Source organism: Eucalyptus grandis, chromosome 3, assembly GCF_016545825.1.
Source record: "Eucalyptus grandis isolate ANBG69807.140 chromosome 3, ASM1654582v1, whole genome shotgun sequence".
Lineage (NCBI taxonomy): Eukaryota > Viridiplantae > Streptophyta > Magnoliopsida > Myrtales > Myrtaceae > Eucalyptus > Eucalyptus grandis.
The window spans coordinates 64,478,289-64,505,282 of NC_052614.1; the positions used below are offsets into that span (position 1 = coordinate 64,478,289).

General features: G+C 38.8%; 5 protein-coding genes across 8 annotated transcripts; all 5 read left to right on the forward strand.

The window, feature by feature from the left end:
• Positions 1-1,359: 1,359 nt before the first annotated feature.
• Positions 1,360-9,618, forward strand: LOC120292160 (1-aminocyclopropane-1-carboxylate oxidase-like). Of its 3 annotated transcripts, XM_039310213.1 has the most exons (11): positions 1,366-1,584; positions 1,707-1,902; positions 2,209-2,307; positions 2,399-2,450; positions 2,910-3,031; positions 3,113-3,213; positions 3,295-3,353; positions 4,132-4,188; positions 4,802-4,847; positions 5,325-5,404; positions 5,876-6,223. In XM_039310213.1, the coding sequence occupies exons 1-11, from the start codon at positions 1,477-1,479 to the stop codon at positions 5,964-5,966; spliced, it is 1,011 nt and encodes a 336-aa protein (XP_039166147.1). In that variant the 5' UTR covers positions 1,366-1,476; the 3' UTR covers positions 5,967-6,223. The 3 variants fall into 3 exon arrangements, with proteins under 3 accessions (XP_039166148.1, XP_039166149.1, XP_039166147.1); XM_039310214.1 differs by lacking the exons at positions 3,295-3,353; positions 4,132-4,188; positions 4,802-4,847; positions 5,325-5,404; positions 5,876-6,223 and adding exons at positions 8,560-8,618; positions 9,389-9,445; positions 9,531-9,618 and having other exon boundaries at positions 1,360-1,584; XM_039310215.1 differs by lacking the exons at positions 2,399-2,450; positions 2,910-3,031 and having other exon boundaries at positions 1,365-1,584.
• On the forward strand, positions 6,330-26,683 carry LOC104438225 (2-oxoglutarate-dependent dioxygenase tropC-like). Of its 2 annotated transcripts, XR_005549892.1 has the most exons (9): positions 6,330-6,462; positions 23,125-23,764; positions 24,296-24,343; positions 24,425-24,525; positions 24,607-24,665; positions 25,436-25,492; positions 25,578-25,675; positions 25,823-26,018; positions 26,326-26,683. XR_005549892.1 is itself a non-coding variant. In XM_039310217.1 (8 exons), the coding sequence occupies exons 2-7, from the start codon at positions 23,497-23,499 to the stop codon at positions 25,648-25,650; spliced, it is 606 nt and encodes a 201-aa protein (XP_039166151.1). In that variant the 5' UTR covers positions 6,330-6,462; positions 23,125-23,496; the 3' UTR covers positions 25,651-25,675; positions 25,823-26,252. The 2 variants fall into 2 exon arrangements, 1 of the variants encoding a protein (XP_039166151.1); XM_039310217.1 differs by lacking the exon at positions 26,326-26,683 and having other exon boundaries at positions 25,823-26,252.
• LOC120292056 (2-oxoglutarate-dependent dioxygenase citB-like) lies at positions 9,840-12,396 on the forward strand. Its single transcript, XM_039309919.1, has 6 exons — positions 9,840-9,971; positions 10,279-10,394; positions 11,325-11,568; positions 11,831-11,929; positions 12,021-12,043; positions 12,214-12,396. Exons 3-6 carry the CDS (start codon positions 11,430-11,432, stop codon positions 12,394-12,396), a joined length of 444 nt encoding a protein of 147 aa, XP_039165853.1. The 5' UTR covers positions 9,840-9,971; positions 10,279-10,394; positions 11,325-11,429.
• LOC104440282 (2-oxoglutarate-Fe(II) type oxidoreductase hxnY) lies at positions 12,122-16,002 on the forward strand. Its single transcript, XM_039310218.1, has 7 exons — positions 12,122-12,825; positions 12,907-13,007; positions 13,089-13,147; positions 13,925-13,981; positions 14,594-14,639; positions 15,105-15,184; positions 15,655-16,002. The coding sequence occupies exons 1-7, from the start codon at positions 12,690-12,692 to the stop codon at positions 15,743-15,745; spliced, it is 570 nt and encodes a 189-aa protein (XP_039166152.1). The 5' UTR covers positions 12,122-12,689; the 3' UTR covers positions 15,746-16,002.
• Positions 18,740-21,362, forward strand: LOC120292057 (receptor kinase-like protein Xa21). The gene is made up of 3 exons (XM_039309920.1): positions 18,740-18,817; positions 19,451-19,607; positions 20,494-21,362. Exons 1-3 carry the CDS (start codon positions 18,740-18,742, stop codon positions 21,360-21,362), a joined length of 1,104 nt encoding a protein of 367 aa, XP_039165854.1.
• Positions 26,684-26,994: the final 311 nt, after the last annotated feature.

Genomic DNA, 26,994 nt, shown 5'->3' on the forward strand with positions numbered 1-26,994 from the left:
AATATATGACGGGCTAAGAAGGAGAGCAGGCATTTCCGTGTGGGTGGGACTAGGAGTAGTATTAGCAAGAGCACAACCTGAGATTGTAAGCCGCTTTAGCTACTACGCTGGCTGCTACTTTCCAAAAAATCTTCCTGATCTTTCTCAAAGGTGGATTAGATCAGTCCGACCTCGAAGTCCTCCCGTGACGCGCTTGACTGGCTAACGCTTCCGCTAAGTTAAACCTCAGGAACAAGCATTGGAAACAGAGCGTTAGACAAAGACTTGGCTGCCTCTTTAGCTCTTTGTCCTCAATGTAGGTGCAAAATCTCCCGACGCCCGAGTAGAGTGATAGTGAGTTAAATTAGCAGTCAACTAGTTAATTATGCTCTTTTAGCTTTCTTGTATTTTAAAGACTTAACAGATTATGCAAGAGATTGAAATGGAAATATGTAGTGGAAACAGATGTTATGCCATTTATCGTTTTGCCTGTACACTCAAAATCGTGACAATCTCGAGTAGGTCTGTTTCAGTTCTCAAATTTTTGATATTGGGAACTAAATTGATTGGTTATGGAACCGGTGCTTCCTGGTCCTAGTGATTCTTGGTTCTACTTGGAAATTAGTCTGCTTTTTATATTTTGTGTAAAAAAAACAAATTCTTCCAATAAAGTGTAAGAGTTCCACCTTTTCACTTCATAACATATTTAGTAAAATAGATATGTGGTTATTTATTCATGGTGAAGACCATAATTCAATTTTCAGTTCAACCCGAGGAACCTGTGTTATGTCGATTCTTGGGTAGAATTGGCGATTTTGACCTTGGAACTAGGAACCAAGCCGATCTTAGGCTGGTTCTAAGTTTGTTGAAGTGGAAATCATACTGAATATCCTTAAAATCAACCTTAAACTAGTTGGTCTAGATTAATTCAATACAATTCCTGGGTTGAATCAGCATCAAATGCTGACCCTTATTTGTATTGACTCATTTTATAGTTGCAGTACATAACATAGAGCATTAAGACAACGACATCTTATCTAATGAATTAAATAAGAGATTTTAAAATACGAATCATTGATATCCTTCAAAAGTCTTTTCATTTGAGATAAGGTCTTACTAGAGCAATGGAATAGCTCTCCTAGAACTTGTATTTTTCTTAGCTATTTGAAAATGAAATATCACAAGAGTAAATTTAAAAAGAATAAACATGCATGTAAATATAAATAGTTCAAAGGTTTTTCCAATTTTAAGATCTGTTTATTTCGTATAAAATGAATAAATTAAAAATATTTTCTTAAAAATGATTAGTCATATCGAATGGAATTAGACGGAAAAAATGCCTTTGCCGATTCTTTATTTGTCCGACGCCGTCGTTTTCTCTCATTCTTTTTCAGCCACTTCTCATCCATCACCTGCAACTCAAATTCCCTTCCGGCCTCGATCATCGTCGGTCGTCATCATCACCGTGAAATCAGTCAGGCGAACGGGACGGCGAGCATGGATGAGGCGAACGCCGCCGACGTCGCCGGAGTTCCGGCTTCCACTCTCAACCTTATCGACCTCTCGAGCTCCGATATCCGACGGTCGGTGTCCCTCCTCAAACAGGTCTTCGATTCTCCCGCCTTCTTCCGCTATTTTCAGTTCGATTTCCGGTACATGAAACCGAGAAAAGAGGTTTTTCGAGTCGAGGGGGACGCTGACGGATGAATCCAATCCGTTGGCCTCAGGCGTGCTTGGATTCCGGCTTTTTCTACGTGATCAATCATGGAGTCAGCCAGGAGTTGATGGAGGAGGTGTTCGTCCAGAGCAGGCGGTTCTTCGGTCTGCCTTTGAGCGAGAAGATGAAGCTGCTGAGGAACGAGAAGCACCGAGGCTACACTCCTCTGTTCGATCAGGTCCTCGACCCTGCAAATCAGATAAACGGTTTGTGTCTGATCATCTTGCTGAAGATTTTACTGCTTAAAATGGACATAGATGAATAGCTGGTAATTTTGATAGCTTCTTGGAATCAGGTGGTGGTTGAGTAGCAGGTCCTAGAAAACGAAGATGAATTAGTTATTATTCCTATTTTTGATTTTATTCTTGGAGAGAACTGACACAGAAGATGGAGCTAGTTGTTCGAAGTGCTACGCTCTAAGACAAAGTTTTGGCTGAAACTTATTATTACCCATCTGCTTATCATCTGCTGAAGATTGTTCGAGCAGTAATGAATTTATTGAGGTTTTATAGGAGATTATAAGGAGGGATACTACATAGGAGTGGAAGTACCAGAGGACGATCCTCGTGCGCAGAAGCCTCATTTTGGACCAAACCTCTGGCCTTCTGAGGGTAAACTGCTGTTTAACGTAATTTCTGTCTGACATAAATCAGTTGTTGATTGTGGATGTTTATTTTGGTTTCATTGTTGTATTTTGACTAGATATATTGCCAAGATGGAGGCAGGCGATGGAAAAATTTCATTGTCAAGCATTGTGAGTTTTTACTATAGATAATATGGGGCAATTTTGAAGGTGGCCCAATGGGAGTTAAATTGCCTCTGACTTCTGAACTAAATATGCTCTCTTGGTCTCTCATCCTGTGTTGGCCAAAGTAAAACTCTTCTGGTTATTTGTAGTGGCCAATTAAACAATTTTGTGGGGTATTGTTCCAAAGCTACTATGCTACAATATGAACCACTTATTTTTAGCCGTCGAAATTTACCATTAATCACACTGACCAAGAGCCTCAATGCAAGTGTCTAATTGCTTACAATGGGATGGCTGATATTACAGTCAATAGGGTCTCCAACTCTAAATCATTTGACTTTTAGATCCAAGAGTAATGCCTAGATGATCTTTGTGGCAAGATTAAGTGTAATTTGTTGCTATAAACAAAGCATGGTAGTCAATTTTGTAATATTTTTTTATTTATTTGTAAATGTGCACACTCAGAAATGTGGCAAAAGTAGTTACAAGGATCATTGCTCTAGCACTTGATCTGGAGGCTGGTTTTTTTGAGAAGCCAGAAATATTTGGCGAGCCTATTGCGACCTTGCGCTTGTTGCACTATGAAGGTAGATTTTACTTCAATAAACTTTATATTAAACCCTGCAAATTTTTCTTCTCATCCGGTGGAAATTCTTTTCTTTGTTTAGGTCTAGTCTCTGATCCCTTTAAAGGAATATATGGAGCTGGGGCACATTCGGACTTTGGATTTATTACCTTGTTGGCAACAGATGATGTCCCAGGTCTCCAAGTATGAAACTTTCTCCTATAAAACTGTTGGTGCAGACTTTATGCCTAGTTATAATGCATGAAACTTTTTGAACTTATTCAGATTTGCAAGAACAAGGATGCTAAACCTCTGAAATGGGAATATGTGCAACCTATGAGAGGGTAAAGCCCAACTGCATTACAATGGTGAATTTGAGATGATTATGTTAGAGATCTCATATTTAGAGTAATGCTTTTGGTGGAAGATCATCATGTTAGGATTTATATTCTTATGATTCATGGCTTACAAATATAACTTGCAATAACTTTGTTTTAATCTTGTACTTGTGGTTTATTGGGGAATGTGCACTGTTTCCCCTTATACGCATGATTAAAAGATTGCTTCATGTCAGTGTTAGGTGGAATATTACCCCAATACTTGTGACAACTTTTTGACAAAAATGCTTCTTTGTCTGACCCTGATCTGCTACTATAGTTCTTGATTGTACAAAGGCAGCGATATACCAGTTTAGAGAGAGTAATATTGTCAGAGGGGTGATAAAGATGGATTTCCATTTATTAACTTAGAGAGGTGCCCTCATCCACATTTATATTCCTTTCTGCAATTTGCATCTAAGTGTTCATATTAACTTCGATCAGTTTAATCCTTCTGATGCCTTGCTGATGAACCTCCCTCCCTCCCTCCCTCTTCAAGAAAACACTCTTACACACATTCTCACAATGGTATTCCACCACTCTTTCCTGGTTAATTTTGAGCAGGTCGACAGTCATAGAACTACCATGCATCATATGCATTCTAAAATTACTTATGTAATTACCCTCTTTTAGTTGTTTAGATTATTGCTTAGATTCAGTTATACATAATCATCACAAATACGGAACAGAAGAATCTCACAGTAATCCTGAAAAGTAACATTCTTTCTGTGACTATTTTGTACAGACCATTCATAGTGAATCTTGGTGATATGCTAGAACGATGGAGCAATTGTATTTTCAGGTAATATGCTTTAATAACAGTCTATATAGATAAATTGGCAAGAGGAAAGCTTTGAACATGAAGGTTGGAGATTATCTTATGGCAGGCTACTATATATTGTTAACCTGTCCCAAACTCCAACAGAATTTCTTCTGTTGCACTCTCTTGGCTCTTTCTGATATCAGTGGTCCATTAGTAGCAAAAGAGCATCTACTCTTGACATTGGTCAGGAAAAATTTCCATGTTAAACCCGGTTGTTGAAGATGGTATGATATTTTGGTGACCTACATTAATTTGTACGTGGAGACGAATTTATGAATATCAAACAATAAATTTGCTATTCTAGTGCTTTTATTATCACTCAGCTCTTATTGGTCAACTTTTGGATACTAAACTTTGCATGTGTTCTGGGATCTCTGATGACAGAAACGGCTTAACATGCATTGTCATCATGCACTAGAACATGTTTAAATGATATATGAAATGAGCTTTTTGCTTGAATCTAGTTGGTGTCCTGCTATTCTCTATATTTAGCAAGTCATTCTCTATTCTTTCTCTTTTTGAATTTGAGTTGCTGTTTCTTTTTTTGCTTCATTTTGTCAAATCTATACTTTTGCTTTGCTTTTGCAATCAGGTCCACGCTCCATCGAGTTATAGGGAATGGTCAAGAACGGTATTCTGTAAGGCCTTCTCTCTTTCCACCCGCCCACCCACACACACACACACAAATATGCATTTCTCCTCATCTTTTGAAATATTCTTCAGATGCCTTTAAGAGAACTTTTAAGCATTGTTGAATGTATTGAAAAAATTCTGATTGATTGGTGACCCAAGTCATGACTACTCCAACCAGAAAAAAGGGCAGTTGAAGCTGATCTTGGATAGTTGTAAGCTGATTCAAAAAAAGGTCCTAGTTTTGAGATCACGATCTAGGGGAAAGTCAGTTGAACTTGTGATCATACTCTTAGGAAATTCTTCTCAACTTGAGATTATCATCAAGGATGATCCACATTAGATTTTGCAAAAGAAGCCTAATTGTTTTGCCTTCCCTAGTTAGCATCTTTCATTCATTATGTTCTCCATTATTATTGACTTCTTTTGCTAATATTTCTGTTAAAAAAAGATTCTATTTATGCTCATGTTCTCACAAAATGCAGATTGCATCCTTCCTGGAGCCTAACCATGATTGTCTCATTGAGTGCTTGCCAACATGTATGTCTAAGGAAAATCCTCCGAAGTGAGTTGTCTTCTGCAAATTAGTTACTTTCCTATATATCAACAAGATACTGCAATTCTACTTCATCTCTTATCAGTTCTCAGTCCTAAGAGCTAGTTCTCGTCCCCAATTTGAATGTCTTTATGCATTGTGCTTGGCTGGCGCTCTGCTTTGAATGCATGTTGAAGTGGATATTGCATATCCAAGGATCATTCAAGCACTGTTAAGAGGACTGCATCAAGTTTAACTCCATGTTTCATGAGGGAAATATGTTTACTCGTGAATTAGGCATTGACCCGTCCCATATCTGATGAATTGAAATGATCAACCACATGCTCGCGTGCTCTCCTTACAGGGTTGGATCCTTTTTGCATGGGGATTTGGGTGCTGCGTATAAAATAGCTACTCCATCTGTTGTTAGACATGGTGCAAATTAGCAAATTTACACCAGCATGGGATCCTAAGTTTGTTCAAAATTGCATCAATTTGCAGGTTTCCGCCCGTCCAGTGTCAGACCTACTTGTCCCAAAGATTAGACGATACTCATGCTGATTTAAATGTATACAGAAGGGAAGGAGCTTAGAGTTTGCCAGCAAGAGTGGAAGCCTGTCAACCCGCACTTGCCTGAAGTAGGGGTATACTTTGAGAACTCGTACGAATGGGCATAATGAACTTAGAGAAGAGCATCCAATGGTGTTTTTACATCATATACAAGCAATAATCTGTTTATGTTTATGCATGGAGGCAATAGCTCAGCCGCTTCCGCTTTATTTTGCCCCTAAATTAGCTGTTTGTACATGCCACACTTTAAGAAAGGAAATGAAAAGGAAATGCCACACACGTCTGAGCGCTGACTCTCCTGCGATTCAACGGATGGGTCTGTCGGCTTTTCCACGATAGTTACATAGATTGGACTGTACATGCTACTTTCTGCGTGCTTGACAAGATATTTCTGGACGAGGTGGGCGTGTCGCTAAGCCTACAAAGGATTGAAAATTTAACGGGCTGAGGAAGAGAGACCAAAAATTTCCATGTGGATGGGACTACGAGCAGCAGTGGCAAGTGCATTTACCGAGATGGTAAGCCACTTTAGCCACGTTGGCCTCTACTTGCCAAAAAATCTTTCTGAGATGTTTCTAAAAGATTGAATATTCTTATATATGTATGTAAATAGATTTAGATATAGGATATACACTATCGATATCCTAAAAACATATGTTCCGTCTCAAAATGTCCCACTCAAACAAATGGAAAAAGGCTTTTTGAACTACTTCCGATATTTGACCACAGGAGCAAATACCAATGGCTACCCTTTTTGTATCAACTCATTTTATAGTTGCTTGTTACATTACATAAAGCGTGAGTAACAAGCAACTATAAAATGAGCATTTTTTGTACTTGGATGAGCATGCATGTAATTCATATGACTGGTGGAATGTGATTAATACGCTTCATGGAGTCATATCGTTCAAACGTCTTTTCATTTGAGATAAGGACTTGCTAATTTGAAAGAGAAATAGAAAATGGAACAGCTTTCCTAGAATTTGTATTTTTCTTAGCCATTCAAAAATTAAATATCACAAGAATAAATTAAAAGAATAAACATGCATGTAAATATAAATATTTTAAAGGTTTTTCAAATTTTAAGGGCTGTTTATTTTGTTGAAAATAAATGAATTATTTTTTAAATGATTATTTATATCGAATAGAATAATTACTCAGCAAAAATGCTTTAAAATTTGTAGAAAGCATTAGGATGGGGTCACCGATGACCGCGCCGAATATCTGTGCTGATTCTTTAAACGTCCCACGCCGTCGTTTTTCCTCTTCTTCTCAGCCCCGTGTCCTCCATCACCTGCAACTTAATTCCCGTCCGGCCTCGATCGTCGGCGGTCGTCATCATCACCGCGAAATCCGTCAGGCGAACGGACGGCGAGCATGGATGACGCGAACGCCGTCGACGTTGCCGGAGTTCCGGCTTCCACTCTCAACCTCATCGACCTCTCGAGCTCCGATATCCGACGGTCGGCGTCCCTGCTCAAACAAGTCTTCGATTCTCCCGCCTTTTTCCGCTATGTTTAGTTCGATTTCTGGTACATGAAACCGAGGAAACCGAGATTTTTCGAGTCGAGGGAGACACTACCTCGGCGTGCTTGGATTCCGGCTTTTTCTACGTGATCAATCATGGAGTCAGCCAGGACTTGATGGAGGAGGTGTTCGTCCAGAGCAGGCGGTTCTTTGGTCTGCCTTTGAGCGAGAAAATGAAGCTGGTGAGGAACGAGAAGCACCGAAGCTACACTCTTCTGTTCGATCAGGTCCTCCACCCTGCAAATCAGATAAACGGTTTGTGTCTGAAGATTTTGCTTCTTAAAATGGACATAGATGCATCAGATATTGCCAAGTTCTTGTAATTTTGAAGGTGGCCAGAGTTAAATTGCCTCAGACATCTGAACTGAATATGCTCTCTTGGGCTCTTGTCCTATGTTGGCCAAAATAAAACTCTTCTGGTCATTTGTAGCGGCTGATTAGACGATTTTCTGGGGTATTGTTCCGAAGCTACTATGCTGCAATATGAACAAGTTGTTTTTAGCTGTCAAGATTTACCATTAATCACACTGACCAAGAGCCTTAACACAAGTGTCTAATTGCTTACAGTGGGATGGCTGATATTACAGTCAATAGGGTCTCCAACTCTAAATCATTTAACTTTTGGATCCAAGAGTAATACCTAGATGATCTATAAACAGAGCGATGGTAGTCAATTTGGTAATTTACTTATTGTGCACACTCAGAAATGTGGAAAAAGTAGTTGCAAGAATCATTGCTCTAGCACTCGATCTGGAGGCTGATTTTTTTAAAAGCCAGAAATACTCGGTGAGCCTATTGTGACCTTGTGCTTGTTGCACTATGAAGGTACATTTTACTTCAATAAACTTCATAATAAACCCTGCAATTCTCTCTTCTCATCCGGTTGAAATTCCTTTCCTTGTTTATGTCTAGTCTCAGATCCCTCTAAAGGAATATATGGAGCTGGGGCACATTCAGACTTTGGTTTTAGTACCTTGTTGGCAAGAGATGATGTCCCAGGTCTCCAAGTATGAAATTTTCTCCTACAAAACTGTTGGTGCAGACTTTATACCTAGTTATGATGCATGAAACATTTAGAACTTTTTCAGATTTGCAAGAACAAGGATGCTAAACCTCCGACATGGAAATATGTGCAACCTATGAGAGGGTAAAGCCCAACTGCATTATAATTGTGAATTTGAGATGATTATGTTAGAGATCTCATATTTAGAGTAACGCTTTTGGTAAAAGATCATCATGATAGGATTGTTATTCTAGTGATTCGTGGCTTACAAATATAACTTGCAAAAACTTTGTTTTTAATCTCTACTTCTGTTTTATTGGGGAATGTGCACTGTTTCCCCTCACATGCATGATTGGAAGATTGTTTCATGCCAATGTTGGGTAGAATATTACCCCACTACTTGTAAATTTTTATGACAAAAATCCTTCTTTGTCTGACCCTGATCTGCTACTATAGTTCTTGTTTGTACAAAGGCAGTGATATGCCAGTTTAGAGAAATTATTATTGTCAGATGGGGTGACAAGGATCAATTTCCTTTTAATAACTTAGAGAGGTGGCCTCATCCACATATCCTCTCCTTTCTGCAATTTGCATCTATATAAGTGTACATTTTGATCAGTTTAATCCTTCTGGTGCCTTGTTGATGAACCTCCCTTCCTTCCTTTTATCACAAACACTCTTACACACAAGCACACAATGGTATTCCACCATTCTTTCCTGGTTAATTTTGAGCAAGTCAACAGGCATAGAACTACCACGATCATGCGCATTCTACAATTACTTATGTAGTTACCCTCTTTTAGTTGTTTAGTTTATTGCTTAGATTCAGTTAAACATAATCATCGCAAATACAGGACAGAAGACTCTCACAGTAATCCTGAAAAGTAACATTCTTCTGTGATTATTTTGTACAGAGCATTCATAATGAATCTTGGTGATATGCTAGAGCGATGGAGCAATTGTATTTTCAGGTAATATGCTTTAATAACAGTCTATATAGATAAATTAGCATGAGGAAAGCTTTGAACATGAAGGTTGGAGATTATCTTATGGCAGGCTACTCTATATTGTTAACCTGTCCAAAACTCCACCAGAATTTCCTCTGTTGTGCCCTCTTGGCTCTTTCTAATATCAGTGGCCCATTAGTAGCGATGGTTGGTGTCCCTGCTCAAACAAGTCTTCGATTCTCCTGCCTTTTTCCTCTATGTTTAGTTTGATTTCTGGTACATGAAACCAAGGAAACCAAGATTTTTCGAGTCAAGAGGGACACTGATGGATGAATCCAATCCGTTGGCCTCTAGGCATGCTTGGATTCCGGCTTTTTCTACGTGATCAATCATGGAGTCAGTCGGGACTTGATGGAGGAGGTGTTCGTCCAGAGCAGGTGGTTCTTTGGTCTGCATTTGAGCGAGAAAATGAAGCTGCTGAGGAACGAGAAGCACCAAGGCTACACTCCTCTGTTCGATCAGGTCCTCCACCCTGCAAATCAGATAAACGGTTTGTGCCTGATCATCCTGCTGAAGATTTTACTGCTTAAAGTGGACATGGATGAATAGCTGGTGATTTTGATGACTGTAATCAGGTGGTGGTTGAGTAGCATTTCCTAGAAAAGGAAGATCAATTAGTTATTATTCCTGTTTTCAGTTGTATTCTTGGAGATAACTGCCACAGAATTAGGAGTTTGAATTGCTAACACATGGCCATGAACTCGAGTCAGAGATTTGGATGAAACTTGTAATTACCTATCTGCTTATCATCTTCTGAAGATTGTTCGAGCAGTAATGAATTTATTGACGTTTTGTAGGAGATTATAAGGAGGGATACTACTTACGAGTGGAAGTACCAGAGGACGATCCTCGTGCATAGTAGCCTCATTTTGGACCGAACCCCAGGCCTTCTGAGGGTAAACTGCTGTTTAATGTAATTTCTCTGCAACTTAAATCAGTTGTTGATCGTGGATGTTTATTTTGGTTTCATTGTAGTATTTTGAGTAGAAATATTGCCAAGATGGAGGCAGGCGATGGAAAATTTCATTGTCAAGCATTGTGAGTTTTTACTATAGATGATGATATAGAGCCATAGGCATTAATTTTTCTTGCTAGTTCCTGGATGTAAATTTTATTACATCCAAGTAAAAGATAATACAGAGATCTTCTGTTTCTCTGATGGGGTATTTTGGGCATTTTCAGTACGCGATAGTCACCATCATCCCCTTCTATATGCATCAGACATTGCCAAAGTCCTGTAATTTTTAAGGTGGCCCAATGGGAGTTAAATTGCCTCTGCCTTTTGAACTGAATATGCTCTCTTGGGCTCTTATCCTACGTTGGCCAAAGTGAAACTCTTCTGGTTATTTGTAGCGGCTGATTAAACAATTTTCTGGGATATTGTTCCAAAGCTGCTGTGCTACAATATGGACCAGTTATTTTTAGCTGTCAAGATTTGCCATTAATCACACTGACCAAGAGCCTCAACGCAAGTGTCTAATTGCTTACAATGGGATGGCTGATATTACAGTCAATAGGGTCTCCAACTCTAAATCATTTGACTTTTAGATCCAAGAGTAATGCCTAGATAATCTATGTGGCAAGATTAAGTGTAATTTGTCAGTATAAACAAAGCGATGGTAGTCAATTTGGTAATTTATTTATTTGTAAATGTGCACAATCAGAAATGTCGCAAAAGTAGTTGCAAGGATCACTGCTCTAGCACTTGATCTGGAGGCTGAATTTTTTGACAAGCCAGAAATACTCGGCGAGCCTATTGTGACCTTTTGCTTGTTGCACTATGAAGGTAGTTTTTACTTCAATAAATTTTATAATAAATCCTGCAAAATTTTCTTCTCATTAGGTGGAAATTCCGGGACGCTGACGGAAGAATCCAATTTGTTGGCCTCAGGCGTGCTTGGATTCCGGCTTTTTCTACGTGATCAATCATGGAGTCAGCCAGGACTTGATGGAGGAGGTGTTCGTCCAGAGCAGGCGGTTCTTCGGTCTGCCTTTGAGCGAGAAGATGAAGCTGCTGAGGAACGAGAAGCACCGAGGCTACACTCCTCTGTTCGATCAGGTCCTCGACCCTGCAAATCAGATAAACGGTTTGTGTCTGATCATCTTGCTGAAGATTTTACTGCTTAAAATCAGGTGGTGATTGAGTAGCAGGTCCTAGAAAACGAAGATGAATTAGTTATTATTCCTATTTTTGATTGCATTCTTGGAGAGAACTGACACAGAAGATGGAGCTAGTTGTTCGAAGTGCTAAGCTCTAAGACAAAGTTTTCGCTAAAACTTGTTATTACCTATCTGCTTATCATCTCTGACGATTGTTCGAGCAGTAATGAATTTATTGACGTTTTATAGGAGATTATAAGGAGGGATACTACATAGGAGAGGAAGTACCAGAGGACGATCCTCGTGCACAGAAGCCTCATTTTGGACCAAACCTCTGGCCTTCTGAGGGTAAACTGCTGTTTAATGTAATTTATGTCCGACATAAATCAGTTGTTGATTGTGGATGTTTATTTTGGTTTCATTGTTGTATTTTGACTAGATATATTGCCAAGATGGAGGCAGGTAATGGAAAAATTTCGTTGTCAAGCATTGTGAGTTTTTAATATAGATGATATGGAGCAATAGGCATTAATTTTTCTTGCTAGTTTCAGGATGTAAATTTTGTTCCATCCAAGCAAAAGATAACACAGAGATCTTCTGTTTCTCTGATGGGGTATTTTGGGCATTTTCAGTACCCGATAGTCACCATCTTCCCCTTCTATATGCATCAGATATTGCCAAGTTCTTGTAATTTTGAAGGTGGCCCAATGGGAGTTAAATTGCCTCTGACTTCTGAACTGAATATGCTCTCTTGGTCTCTCATCCTATCCTATGTTAGCCAAAGTAAAACTCTTCTGGTTATTTGTAGTGGCTGATTAAACAATTTTGTGGGGTATTGTTCTAAAGCTACTATGCTACAATATGAACCAGTTATTTTTAGCCATCAAGATTTACCCTTAATCACACTGACCAAGAGCCTCAACGCAAGTGTCTAATTGCTTACAGTGGGATGGCTAATATTACAGTCAATAGGGTCTCCAACTCTAAATCATTTGACTTTTAGATCCAACAGTAATGCCTAGATGATCTTTGTCGCAAGATTAAGTGTAATTTCTTGCTATAAACAAAGTGACAGTAGTCAATTTCTTAATTTTTTTTTTATTTGTAAATGTGCACACTCAGAAATGTGGCAAAAGTAATTACAAGGATCATTGCTCTAGCACTTGATCTGGAGGCTGATTTTTTTGACAAGCCAGAAATACTTGGCGAGCCTATTGCGACCTTGCGCTTGTTGCACTATGACGGTAGATTTTACTTCAATAAACTTTATATTAAACCCTGCAAATTTTTCTTCTCATCCGGTGGAAATTCTTTTCTTTGTTTAGGTCTAGTCTTTGATCCCTCTAAAGGAATATATGGAGCTGGGGCACATTCGGACTTTGGATTTATTACCTTGTTGGCAACAGATGATGTCCTAGGTCTCCAAGTATGAAATTTTCTCCTATAAAATTGTTGGTGCAGACTTTATGCTTAGTTATAATGCATGAAACTTTTTGAACTTATTCAGATTTGCAAGAACAAGGATGCTAAACCTCCGACATGGGAATATGTGCAACCTATGAGAGGGTAAAGCCCAACTGCATTACAATGGGGAATTTGAGATTATTATGTTAGAGATCTCATATTTAGAGTAACGCTTTTGGTGGAAGATCATCATGTTAGGATTTATATTCTTATCATTCATGGCTTACAAATATGACTTGCAATAACTTTATTTTAATCTTGTACTTCTGGTTTATTGGGGAATGTGCACTATTTCCCCTTATACGCATGATTGGAAGATTGCTTCATGCCAATGTTGGGTGGAATACTACCCCAATGCTTGTGACAGCTTTTTGACAAAAATCCTTCTTTGTCTGACCCTGATCTGCTACTATAGTTCTTGTTTGTACAAAGGCAGTGATATGCCAGTTTAGAGAAAAAGTAATATTGTCAGATGGGTGATAAAGATGGATTCCCATTTATTAACTCAGAGAGGTGCCCTCATCCACATTTATATTCCTTTCTGCAATTTGCATCTAAGTGTACATATTAACTTTGATCAGTTTAATCCTTCTGATGCCTTGCTGGTGAACCTCCCTCCCTCCCTCTGCAAGAAAACACTCTTACACACATGCTCATAACGGTATTGCACCATTCTTTATGGTAAAAATTTTGAGCAGGTCGACAGTCATAGAACTACCACACATCATATGAATTCTAAAATTACTTATGTAATTACCCTCTTTTAGTTGTTCAGATTATTGCTTAGATTCAGTTATACATAATCATCACAAATACGGAACAGAAGAATCTCACAGTAATCCTGAAAAGTAACATTCTTTCTGTGACTATTTTGTACAGACCATTCATAGTGAATCTTGGTGATATGCTGGAACGATGGAGCAATTGTATTTTCAGGTAATATGCTTTAATAACAGTCTATATAGATAAGTTGGCATGAGGAAAGCTTTGAACATGAAGGTTGGAGATTAACTTATGGCAGGCTACTATATATTGTTAACCTGTCCCAAACTCCAACAGAATTTCTTCTGTTGCACTCTCTTGGCTCTTTCTGATATCAGTGGCCCATTAGTAGCAAAAGAGCATCTACTCTTGAAATTGGTCAGGAAAAATTTCCATATTAAACACGATTTTTGAAGATGGTATGATATTTTGGTGACCTACATTAATTTGTACGCGGAGACGAATTTATGAATATCAAACAATAAATTTGCTATTCTAGTGCTTTTATTATCACTCAGCTCTTATTGGTCAACTTTTGGATACTAAACTTTGCATGTGTTCTGTGATCTCTGATGACAGAACGGCTTAACATGCATTGTCATCATGCACGAGAACATGTTTAAATGATATATGAAATGAGCTTTTTGCTTGAAAAATAGTTGGTGTCCTGCTATTCTCTATATTTAGCAAGTCATTCTCTATTCTTTCTCTTTTTGAATTTGAGTTGCTGTTTCTTTTTTGCTTAATTTTGTCAAATCTATACTTTTGCTTTGCTTTTGCAATCAGGTCCACGCTCCATCGAGTTATAGGGAATGGTCAAGAACGGTATTCTGTAAGGCCTTCTCTCTCTCCACCCACCCACCCACCCACAAATATGCATTTCTCCTCATCTTTTGAAATATTCTTCAGATGCCTTTAAGAGAACTTTTAAGCATTGTTGAATGTATTGAAAAATTCTGATTGATTGGTGACCCAAGTCGTGACTACTCCAACCAGAAAAAGGGCAGTTGAAGCTGATCTTGGATAGTTGTAAGCTGATTCAAAAAAGGTCCTAGTTTTGAGATCACGATCTAGGGAAAGTCAGTTGAACTTGTGATCATACTCTTAGGAAATTCTTCTCAACTTGAGATTATCATCAAGGATGATCCACATTAGATTTTGCAAAAGAAGCCTAATTGTTTTGCCTTCCCTAGTTAGCATCTTTCATTCATTACGTTCTCCATTCTTATTGACTTCTTTTGCTAATATTTCTGTTAAAAAAAGATTCTATTTATGCTCATGTTCTCACAAAATGCAGATTGCATCCTTCCTGGAGCCTAACCATGATTGTCTCATTGAGTGCTTGCCAACATGTATGTCTGAGGAAAATCCTCCGAAGTGAGTCGTCTTATGCAAATTAGTTACTTTCTATATATCAACAAGATACCACAATTCTACTTCATCTCTTATCAGTTCTCAGTCCTAAGAGCTAGTTCTCCTCCCCAATTTGAATGTCTTTATGCATTGTGCTTGGCTGGCACTCTGCTTTGAATGCATGTTGAAGTGGATATTGCATACCCAAGGATCATTCAAGCACTGTTAAGAGGACTGCATCAAGTTTAACTCGATGTTTCATGAGGAAAATATGTTTACTCATGAATTAGGCATTGACCCGTCCCATATCTGATGAATTGAAATGATCAACCACATGCTCGCGTGCTCTCTTTACAGGGTTGGATCCTTTTTGCGTGGGGATTTGGGCGCTGCGTATAACATAGCTACTCCATTAGTGATTAGACATGGTGCAAATTAGCAAATTTACACCAGCATGGGATCCTAAGTTTGTTCAAAATTGCATCGATTTGCAGGTTTCCGCCCATCCAGTGTCAGACCTACTTGTCCCAAAGATTAGACGATACTCATGCTGATTTAAATGTATACAGAAGGGAAGGAGCTTAGAGTTTGCCATCCAGAGTGGAAGCCTGTCAACCCGCACTTGCCTGAAGTAGGGGTATACTTTCAGACCTCGTACGAATGGGCATAATGAACTTAGAGAAGAGCATCCAATGGGGTACCTACATCATATACAACCAATAATCTGTTTATGTTTATGCATGGAGGCAATAGTTTAGCCGCTTCCGCCTTATTTTGCCCCTAAATTAGCTGTTTGTACATGCCACACTTTAAGAAAGGAAATTAAAAGGAAATGCCACACACGTCTGAGCACCGACTCTCCTGCGATTCAACGGATGGGGCTGTCAGCTTTTCCACGATAGTTACATAGATTGCACTGTGCATGCAACTTTCTGCGTGCTTGACAAGATTTTTCTGGACGAGGTGGGCGTGTTGCTAAGCCTACAAAGGATTGAAAATATAACGGGCTGAGGAAGGGAGACCAAAAATTTCCATGTGGATGGGACTATGAGCCGCATTGGCAAGTGCATTTACCGAGATCGTGAGCCACTTTAGCCACGTTGGCCTCTACTTGCCAAAAAATCTTTCTGAGATGTTTCTAAAAGATATATAGATCAGTTCCTCCTTAAAACTCCTGTGACTCTTGACTATCTAACGCTTCCGCTCAGTTGAAACACAGAAACATGCTTTAGACACAGAGGCTTGGCTCTCTCTCTCTCTCCCTCTCTCCATAGTGTTGAAAGTATGTGTCAACGTGTAAACGTAAAGAATGGTCATAGACATGGATGAGGGCATTACTTGATAGTTAGTCTTTCTTTACATTATTTTCCTTTTTTTTTTAATTGAGACAACCATCTGGTACATTTTGGTATTGAACACTAAGAATAGGTTGAAATTGGTGAACTGTCTATTGATGCATTCAAAAGACTCTATTCATTATGGAGAGGTTAATCTTTTTAGCATTTGTTGATGTTCTGTTGGCTTCCCTATTGATATTTCGCCCAATTTGGGCTAGGGTGAAGGAACGGGCTTTATAATTTTACAATTTAAAGTCACCACGACACGCACAAAGTCCGTATAATTTTCTTCATCAAACATCAACTTCATAGAATTGTTATTGGTGACATATTTCATTTAAATTAAGGTTAATACCCTGAAAAACCCTAAACCGGTATACCCGTGACAAATTTACCATAAACTATTTTTTTTTACCATTAAAAACTCTAAATTGATACACTTGTGACAAATTTACCCTAACTGACCATAAAAAAAACCCTAAACTAGTACATTTATGACAAATTTACTTCAAACTAATTTATTTGACCGCAAAAACTCCAAACTAATAAATTTCTGACAAATATACTCTCTGCTAAATTGGATTAATACCACAAAAAAATCACTAAAATTGTGAACTATGACAAATGGAGCGTAAAATCCCAAATTGGTATACCAATCAACCGTCACGTGTCATTTAACTTAATATTTTGACAGTAAAATTTAACAAAAACTAACTGAAGGTAAATTTGTCACAAGTGTACAAGTTTGGGGTAAATTTGTTAAAGATATATTAGTTTTAGGTTTTTTGTGGTCAAAAAATAGTTTTGGGTAAATTTGTCACGTGTGTACTAATTTGGGGTTTTTCAGAGTATTAACCTTTTAAATTAATAGATGAAAGGATGACAAAAAGTATATTAATTATATTACAAATCTAATTAAACCAATTGAAAGTTGCGGGAAGATATTTCACATTAATCAAAAGTGATTAATTGAATTGATTGAAAGTTCAAATATGACATGAAGCATAGATAAAATTTACTTGTAACATAATCTCTTCCAGCAGGAACTTTCAATCAATCAACTTCCCAAGAGACACTTGGTATTGCCTCTGCAGGACACGACAGTTATCACAAAACCTTTTCACATTCATGCCTTGGAGAATTGGTCCAAAGGTCCATTTGTACACTCAAAGAGTTGAAACTAAGTGACGTAAAGAATGGGCCATGGACGTGATTGAGGGACATCATTTGATAGTTAGTTTTTCTGTATATTGTTTTTTCTTTTTTTCTTTTTTGTACCTGATTGAGACAACCATTTGGTAGGTTTTGGTATTGAACACTAAGAATAGGTCAAAATTAGCGAGCTGTCTATTGATGCAATCAATAGAGACTATTCATTATGGAGAAGTTCATCTTTTAGCATTTGTTGATGTTCTATTGGCTTCCCTATTGATGTTTTGCCAAATCTAAGCGAGGGCAAAGGAACAGGTATTGTAATTTTACAATTTAAAGTCACCATGACATGCACAAAGTCTGCGTAATTTTCTCCATCAAACATTAGCTTTATAAAATTTGTATCCATGACATATTTCATTTATATTAATAGATGAAAGGATGACAAAAAGCATATTAAATATATTACGGATCTCATTAGACCAATTGAAAGTTGCGAGAAGATGTTTCACATTTAGCAAAAGTGATTTAATTTAATCGATTGAAAGTTCAAATATGACATGAAGCATGGATAAAATTTGATAGACTACTAGTAACGTTATCTCTTCTAGCAGTAGGAACTTTGAATTAGTCAACTTCCCACGAGACACTTGATATTGCCTCCGCAAGAACATCACAACAATTATTACAAAACCTTTTCACATTCGTGCCTTAGAGGCATTGGTCCAAACGTCGTTTTGTACCCTTATAGAGTTGAAAGTAAGTGTGAACATGTAACCATAAAGAACAGGCCGTAGACATGATTGTAGGACATCATTTGATAGTTAGTCAACCCTCGTGTTTAGTTGCCACCTTTGAGTACATTGTTTTTTTTTTTCCTAATTAAGACAACCATTTGGTAGGTTTTGGTATTGAACACTAAGAATAGGTCAAAATTAGGGAACCATCTATTGATGCAATCAAAAGAGATTCTTTCATTATGGAAAAATCCATCTTTTTAGCATATGTTAATGTTCTATTGATGTTTCAGCTCGTCATCTGTTCCAGCAACTTCACAGATCAATTGTCTCTCCTCCACTTCAAATCAATGATGGAAGTCAGCTCGACAAACACCATCAAAGGCGGCAATTGGACGGTGGAAGCAAATTTCTGCGAATGGATTGGTGTCGTACGTAGCAGCAACCGAGTAGAGAGTCACAACTTTAGACCTCTCGCACATGGGTCTCCACGGAAGACTCCCTATCCTAAGAATCTTTCTCTCTTGGCTTCTCTTGATCTCTGCAGCAACAATTTTTATGAAATAATTCTGATAGAAATTGGTCATTTATGCCGCCTGAAAGAACTTATGCTCTAATTGAACCAGTTCGAAGGAAACATTCCTCCTATCATAATCCAATGCTAGAACCTCGAAGTCATGTCACTCGCAACAAACAGGCTAACAGGTGGCATACCAAGAGAATTCGGCGCCTTCCCTAAGTTGCAACAACTGAGTCTTAGCTCAAACGACTTACGAGGTCAAATTCCAAGCTCCCTAGGCAACATATCCACATTGCAAGTCATTATATTGGTCAACACCACTCTCACAGGTTCGATTCCTTCAGCATTTTTCAATAGATCGCTCACGTAGGTGAATTTGACGGATAATTATCTCTCCGGAACTCTTCCCTTCAATCTTTGCTACCGTTGGCCTAACATTCAGATGCTTGCCCTGAATAAAAATCAATTCAGTGGCCTGCCACCAGAGATGCTAACCCAATGCAAAGAGCTAATCATATTGGGGTTGTCATACAATTGTTTTCAGGGAAGCATTCCTCGAGATATAGGCAGCTTGCAAAAGCTACAAAAGCTCTATATCTCTGATAACAACTTGACTGGCATGATTCCTCGAACCATCAGTAACATGTCGAGCTTGCACACGCTGGGCATCGCAGCTAACCACATTGAAGGAGAGATTCCGAGTGAGATTGGCAACCTGGTCAATCTGCAAACTAATGGGCCTTGCGGATAATTTGCTAACCGGTGGAGTGCCTCAAGAGATTATTAATATTTCGTGCTTTATTTGATGGAAAATTCCCTCTATGGAAGCCTTCCCTCAGTAGAGATCTAAGCCTTCCGAATTTGGAAGAACTATATCTAGCATGCAATGGGCGTGGCGGCAACATCCCGCAGTATTTCTTGAATTTTCGAACCTAATCATTTTCAAGGTCGGGGACAATCAACTCAGCGGAACCATACATATTGGTTTGGCAACTTGAAGAGCCTTGAATTCTATAATATTGCGTTAAATCAGCTAATAGGAGAGACATATGGTTCGGAGCTCGGTTTTCTCTCTACTTTATCTAATTGTCCGTCGCGACAAGTCTTGTCGTTGGGAGGCAACCCACTTCGTGGCTCCATGCCAGAATCTATCAAAAACTTCTCCATTTCCCTACAAATTCTAATTGCTCCCAATTGTCAAATAAGAGGTCGTGTTCCTTAGGAAATGGGTTTCTTGAAGAGATTGACTTTGCTAGATTTGGGTAATGCTCCAGACAGCAACATCCCATCATCAATCGGATGACTAGAAAGGTTGCAAAGGCTGTATCTTGATAATAACCATCTTGAAGGACCGATCCCTGATGAGATAAGCAACTTGACAAGTTTAGGAGAGTTGGTGCCCGGGAAAAATAGGATATCGGGATCAATCCCAAATTGCATTTAAAACTTTAGCAGCCTTCATATGTTTTCTCATAAGCTTGAATAACATAACATCGATTATACCATTTAGTTTGTGGGGCCTTCAAGAATTCATCTTCCTCAATCTGTCACTCATTTATTTCAATGGAGGACTACCCCTTGAAATAGGGAAGCTAAGAGCTATAGAGAGCATCGATGTTTCTTGGAACCGATTTACTAGTGCCATACCGAGTTCCACCCAGGAGTTTGAGAGCCTTGCTTCTCTCAACTTGTTGAGGAACTCGTTTCAAGGATCCATGCCACAATCAATTGGCCATCTCAAAGGATTGGAGTTCCTCGATCTCTCCTGCATTGAGTTATCAAACACAATACTTGAGTCCTTGGAAGGACTTGCATATCTACAAATTTTGAACTTGTCCTTTAATAAGCTATCAGGAGAGATTCCTAATTGCGGACCCTTTGGAAATTTCCCAGCTCTCTCTTTCAATGGAAATGAAGCACTTTATGGAAATGCGATTTTTCAAGTCCCACGATGTAAAGAAAATGGAATGAAATCATCAAGGGACAAGCGGCTCCATATACTATACATTGTTGTTCCAATTTTATTAGCTATACTTTTAGTCCTCGTCATTTACTTGCTTAGAAAGAGTGGGAGTACCAATAAAGCTTCAGTTTCGATGGAAAACTTGCCTAGAATTGGCCACCCGATGATATCATATCGGGAGCTTTGCTTGGCTACTAACAACTTCGGCGAAAGCAAGTTGCTCAAAGCAGGAAGCTTTAGCTCTGTATATGAAGGTACTTTGGCCAATGGGAAAGACATCGCAGTCAAAGTACTAAATCTCCTTATCGAAGGTGCTCTGAAAGGTTTTGATGTAGAATGCGATGCTTTTCGTATAATCCGACATTGCAATCTCGTCAAGGTGATTAGCATGTGCACGAATGCAAATCTGAGAGCTTTGGTATTGCAATACGTGCCTTGTGGGAGCTTAGAGAAGTGGCTGTACTCCAACAGTTACAATTTGGATCTCCATTAGCGAGTGAAGATAATGGTTGACGTCGCAACGGCGGTCGAGTATCTCCACCATGATTAATTGGAACCCCTTTGTGCACTGCGATTTGAAGCCTAGCAATATTCTTCTAAATGAGGGCCTAGTTGCACAAGTTTGTGACTTTGGAATTGCCAAGATTTTGGCTGAGAGCAAGCTTGAAACACAAACCCAAACTCTTGGCACGATAGTTTACATTGCTCTAGGTACATTTGCCGAATATTAGCTAATTCAACCCTTTCATTGCCAATATACTTGGTATAATGTAATAGAGATATATTAGCACTTGTATGCCTCTTGATCTTATTACTTATGTCCTAAAAAGAAATAGATCAATCGCTAATGTTCTTATGCCACAAACTATGATGCTTTCAGAGTATGGTTTGGAAGGAAAAGTCTCTTACAAAGGAAATTTATATGACTTCAGCATGTTGTTGTTGGAAGTGATTACTGGGAAGAAGCCAACCGGTGAAATGTTCAATGCAGATCTCAGTTTGAGGCAATGGGTAGATGCAGCAATTCCAAAGAGAGTGCTTGACATTATGGATAGCAAAATCCTTTGCACGAAATATGAAGATTCGACACTTTTGAAATTCAATAGCATAGTCTTCTTGATACTAGAGTTACGGCTAGAATGTTCAAAGGACTTGCTTGAGGAAATAATGGACATGAAAATTGTCGTGGTTAAGCTCAACAAGATTGAGTTGTCACTTCCTTGACAAGAAAACAAGTCCAAGAGCAGCTAAGAGAATTTGAACATAGCATTTTCATATTTTTTACTTAGTAACTTCATTTCTATTGCATTGTGTGTACGACTCTACAAAATGATTCCTAATCTTCTTTTAAGCTTTCTGAATTAGAGGAAAACAATTCAAACCCCGACTAGATTTGCAATTGAGAGTCTAACTCATGTCCAACTTCAGAAGGTGTAGCGGCTGCCATGTTTTCTAAGTAAAAACTTTGTCCGAGGGTTCGTAGATTTGCCAGTGACAAACTTTATTTCCTTGAAGCTCTACGTCTTCTCGCGTCACTCTAGGCAGAGCCCATGAGCCTTGCGTGTCAAGCTGGGCAGGGCCAAACTTAAGATCCATTTATGGATATTCTTAATTGTCCCTATTTTAATTCGCGCCAAAATTATTTATCCATGATTGAATATTCTTATATATGTATGTGAATAGATATAGATATAGGATATACACTATCGATATCCAAAAAGCATATGTTCCGTCTCAAAATGTCCCACTCAAACAAATGGAAAAAGGCTTTTTTAACTACTTCCGATATTTAAGCACCGGAGCAAATACCAATGGCTACACTTTTGTATCGACTCATTTTAGTGTTGCTTGTTACATTACATAAAGCGTCAGTTAAAGTGTAGGCATTCGTGCATTTTTTTGTACTTGGATGAGCATGCATGTAATTCATATGATTGGTGAAATGTGATTAATATGCTTCATGGAGTCATATCGTTCAAACGTCTTTTCATTTGAGATAAGGACTTGTTAATTTGAAAGAGCAATAGAAAATGGAATAACTTTCCTAGAATCTGTATTTTTGTTAACCATTCAAAAATTAAATATCACAAGAATAAATTAAAAAGAATAAACATGCATGTAAATATAAATATTTTTAAGGTTTTTCAAATTTTAAGGGCTGTTTATTTTGTTGAAAATAAATGAATTATTTTTTTAAAATGATTATTTATATCGAATAGAATAATTACTCAGCAAAAATGCTTTAAAATTTGTAGAAAGCATTAGGATGGGGGAACGAGGACGTCACCGATGGCCGCACCGAATATCTGTGCTGATTCTTTAAATGTCCCACGCCGTCGTTTTTCCTCTTCTTTTTCTCAGTCCCGTGTCCTCCAATTCCATCACCTGCAACTCAAATTCCCGTCCGGCCTCGATCGTCGTCGGTCGTCATCATCACCGTGAAATCAGTCAGGCGAACGGACGGCGAGCATGGATGACGCGAACGCCGTCGACGTTGCCGGAGTTCCGGCTTCACTCTCGACCTCATCGACCTCTCGAGCTCCGATATCCGACGGTCGGCGTCCCTGCTCAAACAAGTCTTCGATTCTCCCGCCTTTTTCCGCTATGTTTAGTTCGATTTCTGGTACATGAAACCGAGGAAACCGAGATTTTTCGAGTCGAGGGGGACGCTGACGGATGAATCCAATCCGTGGGCCTCGGCGTGCTTGGATTCCGGCTTTTTCTACGTGATCAATCATGGAGTCAGCCAGGACTTGATGGAGGAGGTGTTCGTCCAGAGCAGGCGGTTCTTTGGTCTGCCTTTGAGCGAGAAAATGAAGCTGGTGAGGAACGAGAAGCACCGAAGCTACACTCCTCTGTTCGATCAGGTCCTCGACCCTGCAAATCAGATAAACGGTTTGTCTGAAGATTTTGCTTCTTAAAATGGACATAGATGCATCAGATATTGCCAACTTCTTGTAATTTTGAAGGTGGCCAGTGGGAGTTAAATTGCCTCAGACATCTGTACTGAATATGCTCTCTTGGGCTCTTGTCCTATGTTGGCCAAAGTAAAACTATTCTGGTCATTTGTAGCGGCTGATTAGACAATTTTGTGGGGTATTGTTCCAAAGCTACTATGCTGCAATATGAATAAGTTATTTTTAGCTGTTGAGATTTACCATTAATCACACTGACCAAGAGCCTCAACGCAAGTGTCTAATTGCTTACAGTGCGTTGGCTGATATTACAGTCAATAGGGTCTCCAACTCTAAATCATTTGACTTTTGGATCCAAGAGTAATGCCTAGATGATCTATAAACAGAGCGATGGTAGTCAATTTGGTAATTTTTTTATTTGTAAATGTGCACACTCAGAAATGTGGCAAAAGTAGTTGCAAGAATCATTGCTCTAGCACTTGATCTGGAGGCTGATTTTTTTTAATGCCAGAAATACTCGGCGAGCCTTTTGTGACCTTGTGCTTGTTGCACTATGAAGGTACATTTTACTTCAATAAACTTCATAATAAACCCTGCAATTCTCTCTTCTCATCTGGTTGAAATTCCTTTCCTTGTTTAGGTCTAGTCTCAGATCCCTCTAAAGGAATATATGGAGCTGGGGCACATTCAGACTTTGGTTTTAGTACCTTGTTGGCAACAGATGATGTCCCAGGTCTCCAAGTATGAAATTTTCTCCTATAAAACTGTTGGTGCAGACTTTATGCCTAGTTATGATGCATGAAACTTTTTGAACTTATTCAGATTTGCAAGAACAAGGATGCTAAACCTCCAACATGGAAATATGTGCAACCTATGAAAGGGTAAAGCCCAACTGCATTATAATTGTGAATTTGAGATGATTATGTTAGAGATCTCATATTTAGAGTAACGATTTTGGTGAAAGATCATCATGATAGGATTGTTATTCTAATGATTCGTGGCTTACAAATATAACTTGCAAAAACTTTGTTTTTAATCTTTACTTCTGTTTTATTGGGGAATGTGCACTGTTTCCCCTCACATGCATGATTGGAAGATTGCTTCATGCCAATGTTGGGTAGAATATTACCCCACTACTTGTAAATTTTTATGACAAAAACCCTTCTTTGTCTGACCCTGATCTGCTACTATAGTTCTTGTTTGTACAAAGGCAGTGATATGCCAGTTTAGAGAGATTATTATTGTCAGATGGGGTGACAAGGATCGATTTCCTTTTAATTACTTAGAAAGGTGCCCTCATCCACATATCCTCTCCATTCTGCAATTTGCATCTATATAAGTGTACATTTTGATCAGTTTAATCCTTCTGGTGCCTTGTTGATGAACCTCCCTTCCTTCCTTTTATCACAAACACTCTTACACACAAGCACACAATGGTATTCCACCATTCTTTCCTGGTTAATTTTGAGCAAGTCAACAGTCATAGAACTACCATGATCATGCGCATTCTACAATTACTTATGTAGTTACTCTCTTTTAGTTGTTTAGTTTATTGCTTAGATTCAGTTATACATAATCATCGCAAATACAGGACAGAAGACTTTCACAGTAATCCTGAAAAGTAACATTCTTCTGTGCCTATTTTGTACAGAGCATTCATAATAAATCTCGGTGATATGCTAGAGCGATGGAGCAATTGTATTTTCAGGTAATATGCTTTAATAACAGTCTATATAGATAAATTGGCATGAGGAAAACTTTGAACATGAAGGTTGGAGATTATCTTATGGCAGGCAACTCTATATTGTTAACCTGTCCAAAACTCCACCAGAATTTCCTCTGTTGCGCCCTCTTGGCTCTTTCTAATATCAGTGGCCCATTAGTAGCGACGGTTGGTGTCCCTGCTCAAACAAGTCTTCGATGCTCCTGCCTTTTTCCGCTATGTTTAGTTTGATTTCTGGTACATGAAACCGAGGAAACCAAAATTTTTCGAGTCGAGAGGGACACTGATGGATGAATCCAATCTGTTGGCCTCTAGGCATGCTTGGATGCCGGCTTTTTCTACGTGATCAATCATGGAGTCAACCAGGACTTGATGGAGGAGGTGTTCGTCCAGAGCAGGCAGTTCTTTGGTCTGCCTTTGAGAGAGAAAATGAAGCTGCTGAGGAACGAGAAGCACCGAGGCTACACTCCTCTGTTCGATCAGGTCCTCCACCCTGCAAATCAGATAAATGGTTTGTGTCTGATCATCCTGCTGAAGATTTTACTGCTTAAAGTGGACATGGATGAATAGCTGGTGATTTTGATGGCTGTAATCAGGTGGTGGTTGAGTAGCATTTCCTAGGAAAGGAAGATCAATTAGTTATTATTCCTGTTTTCGGTTGTATCCTTGGAGAGAACTGCCACAGAATTAGGAGTTTGAATTGCTAACACATGGCCATGAACTCAAGTCAGAGATTTGGATGAAACTTGTAATTACCTCTCTGCTTATCATCTTCTGAAGATTGTTCGAGCAGTAATGAATTTATTGACATTTTGTAGGAGATTATGAGGAGGGATACTACTTACGAGTGGAAGTACCAGAGAACGATCCTCGTGCATAGTAGCCTCATTTTGGACCGAACCCCAGGCCTTCTGAGGGTAAACTGCTGTTTAATGTAATTTCTGTCCAAATCAGTTGTTGATTGTGGATGTTTATTTTGGTTTCATTGTAGTATTTTTGAGTAGAAATATTGCCAAGATGGAGGCAGGCGATGGAAAATTTCGTTGTCAAGCATCGTGAGTTTTTACTATAGATGATGATATAGAGCCATAGGCATTAATTTTTCTTGCTAGTTCCCGGATGTAAATTTTATTCCATCCAAGTAAAAGATAATACAGAGATCTTCTGTTTCTCTGATGGGGTATTTTGGGCATTTTCAGTACCCGATAGTCACCATCCTCCCCTTCTATATGCATCAGACATTGCCAAATTCCTGTATTTTTGAAGGTGGCCCAATGGGAGTTAAATTGCCTCTTCCTTTTGAACTGAATATGCTCTCTTGGGCTCTTATCCTAAGTGTAATTTGTTGCTATAAACAAAGCGATGGTAGTCAATTTGGTAATTTACTTATTTGTACATGTGCACACTCAGAAATGTCGCAAAAGTAGTTGCAAGGATCAACGCTCTAGCACTTGATCTGGAGGCTGAATTTTTTGACAAGCCAGAAA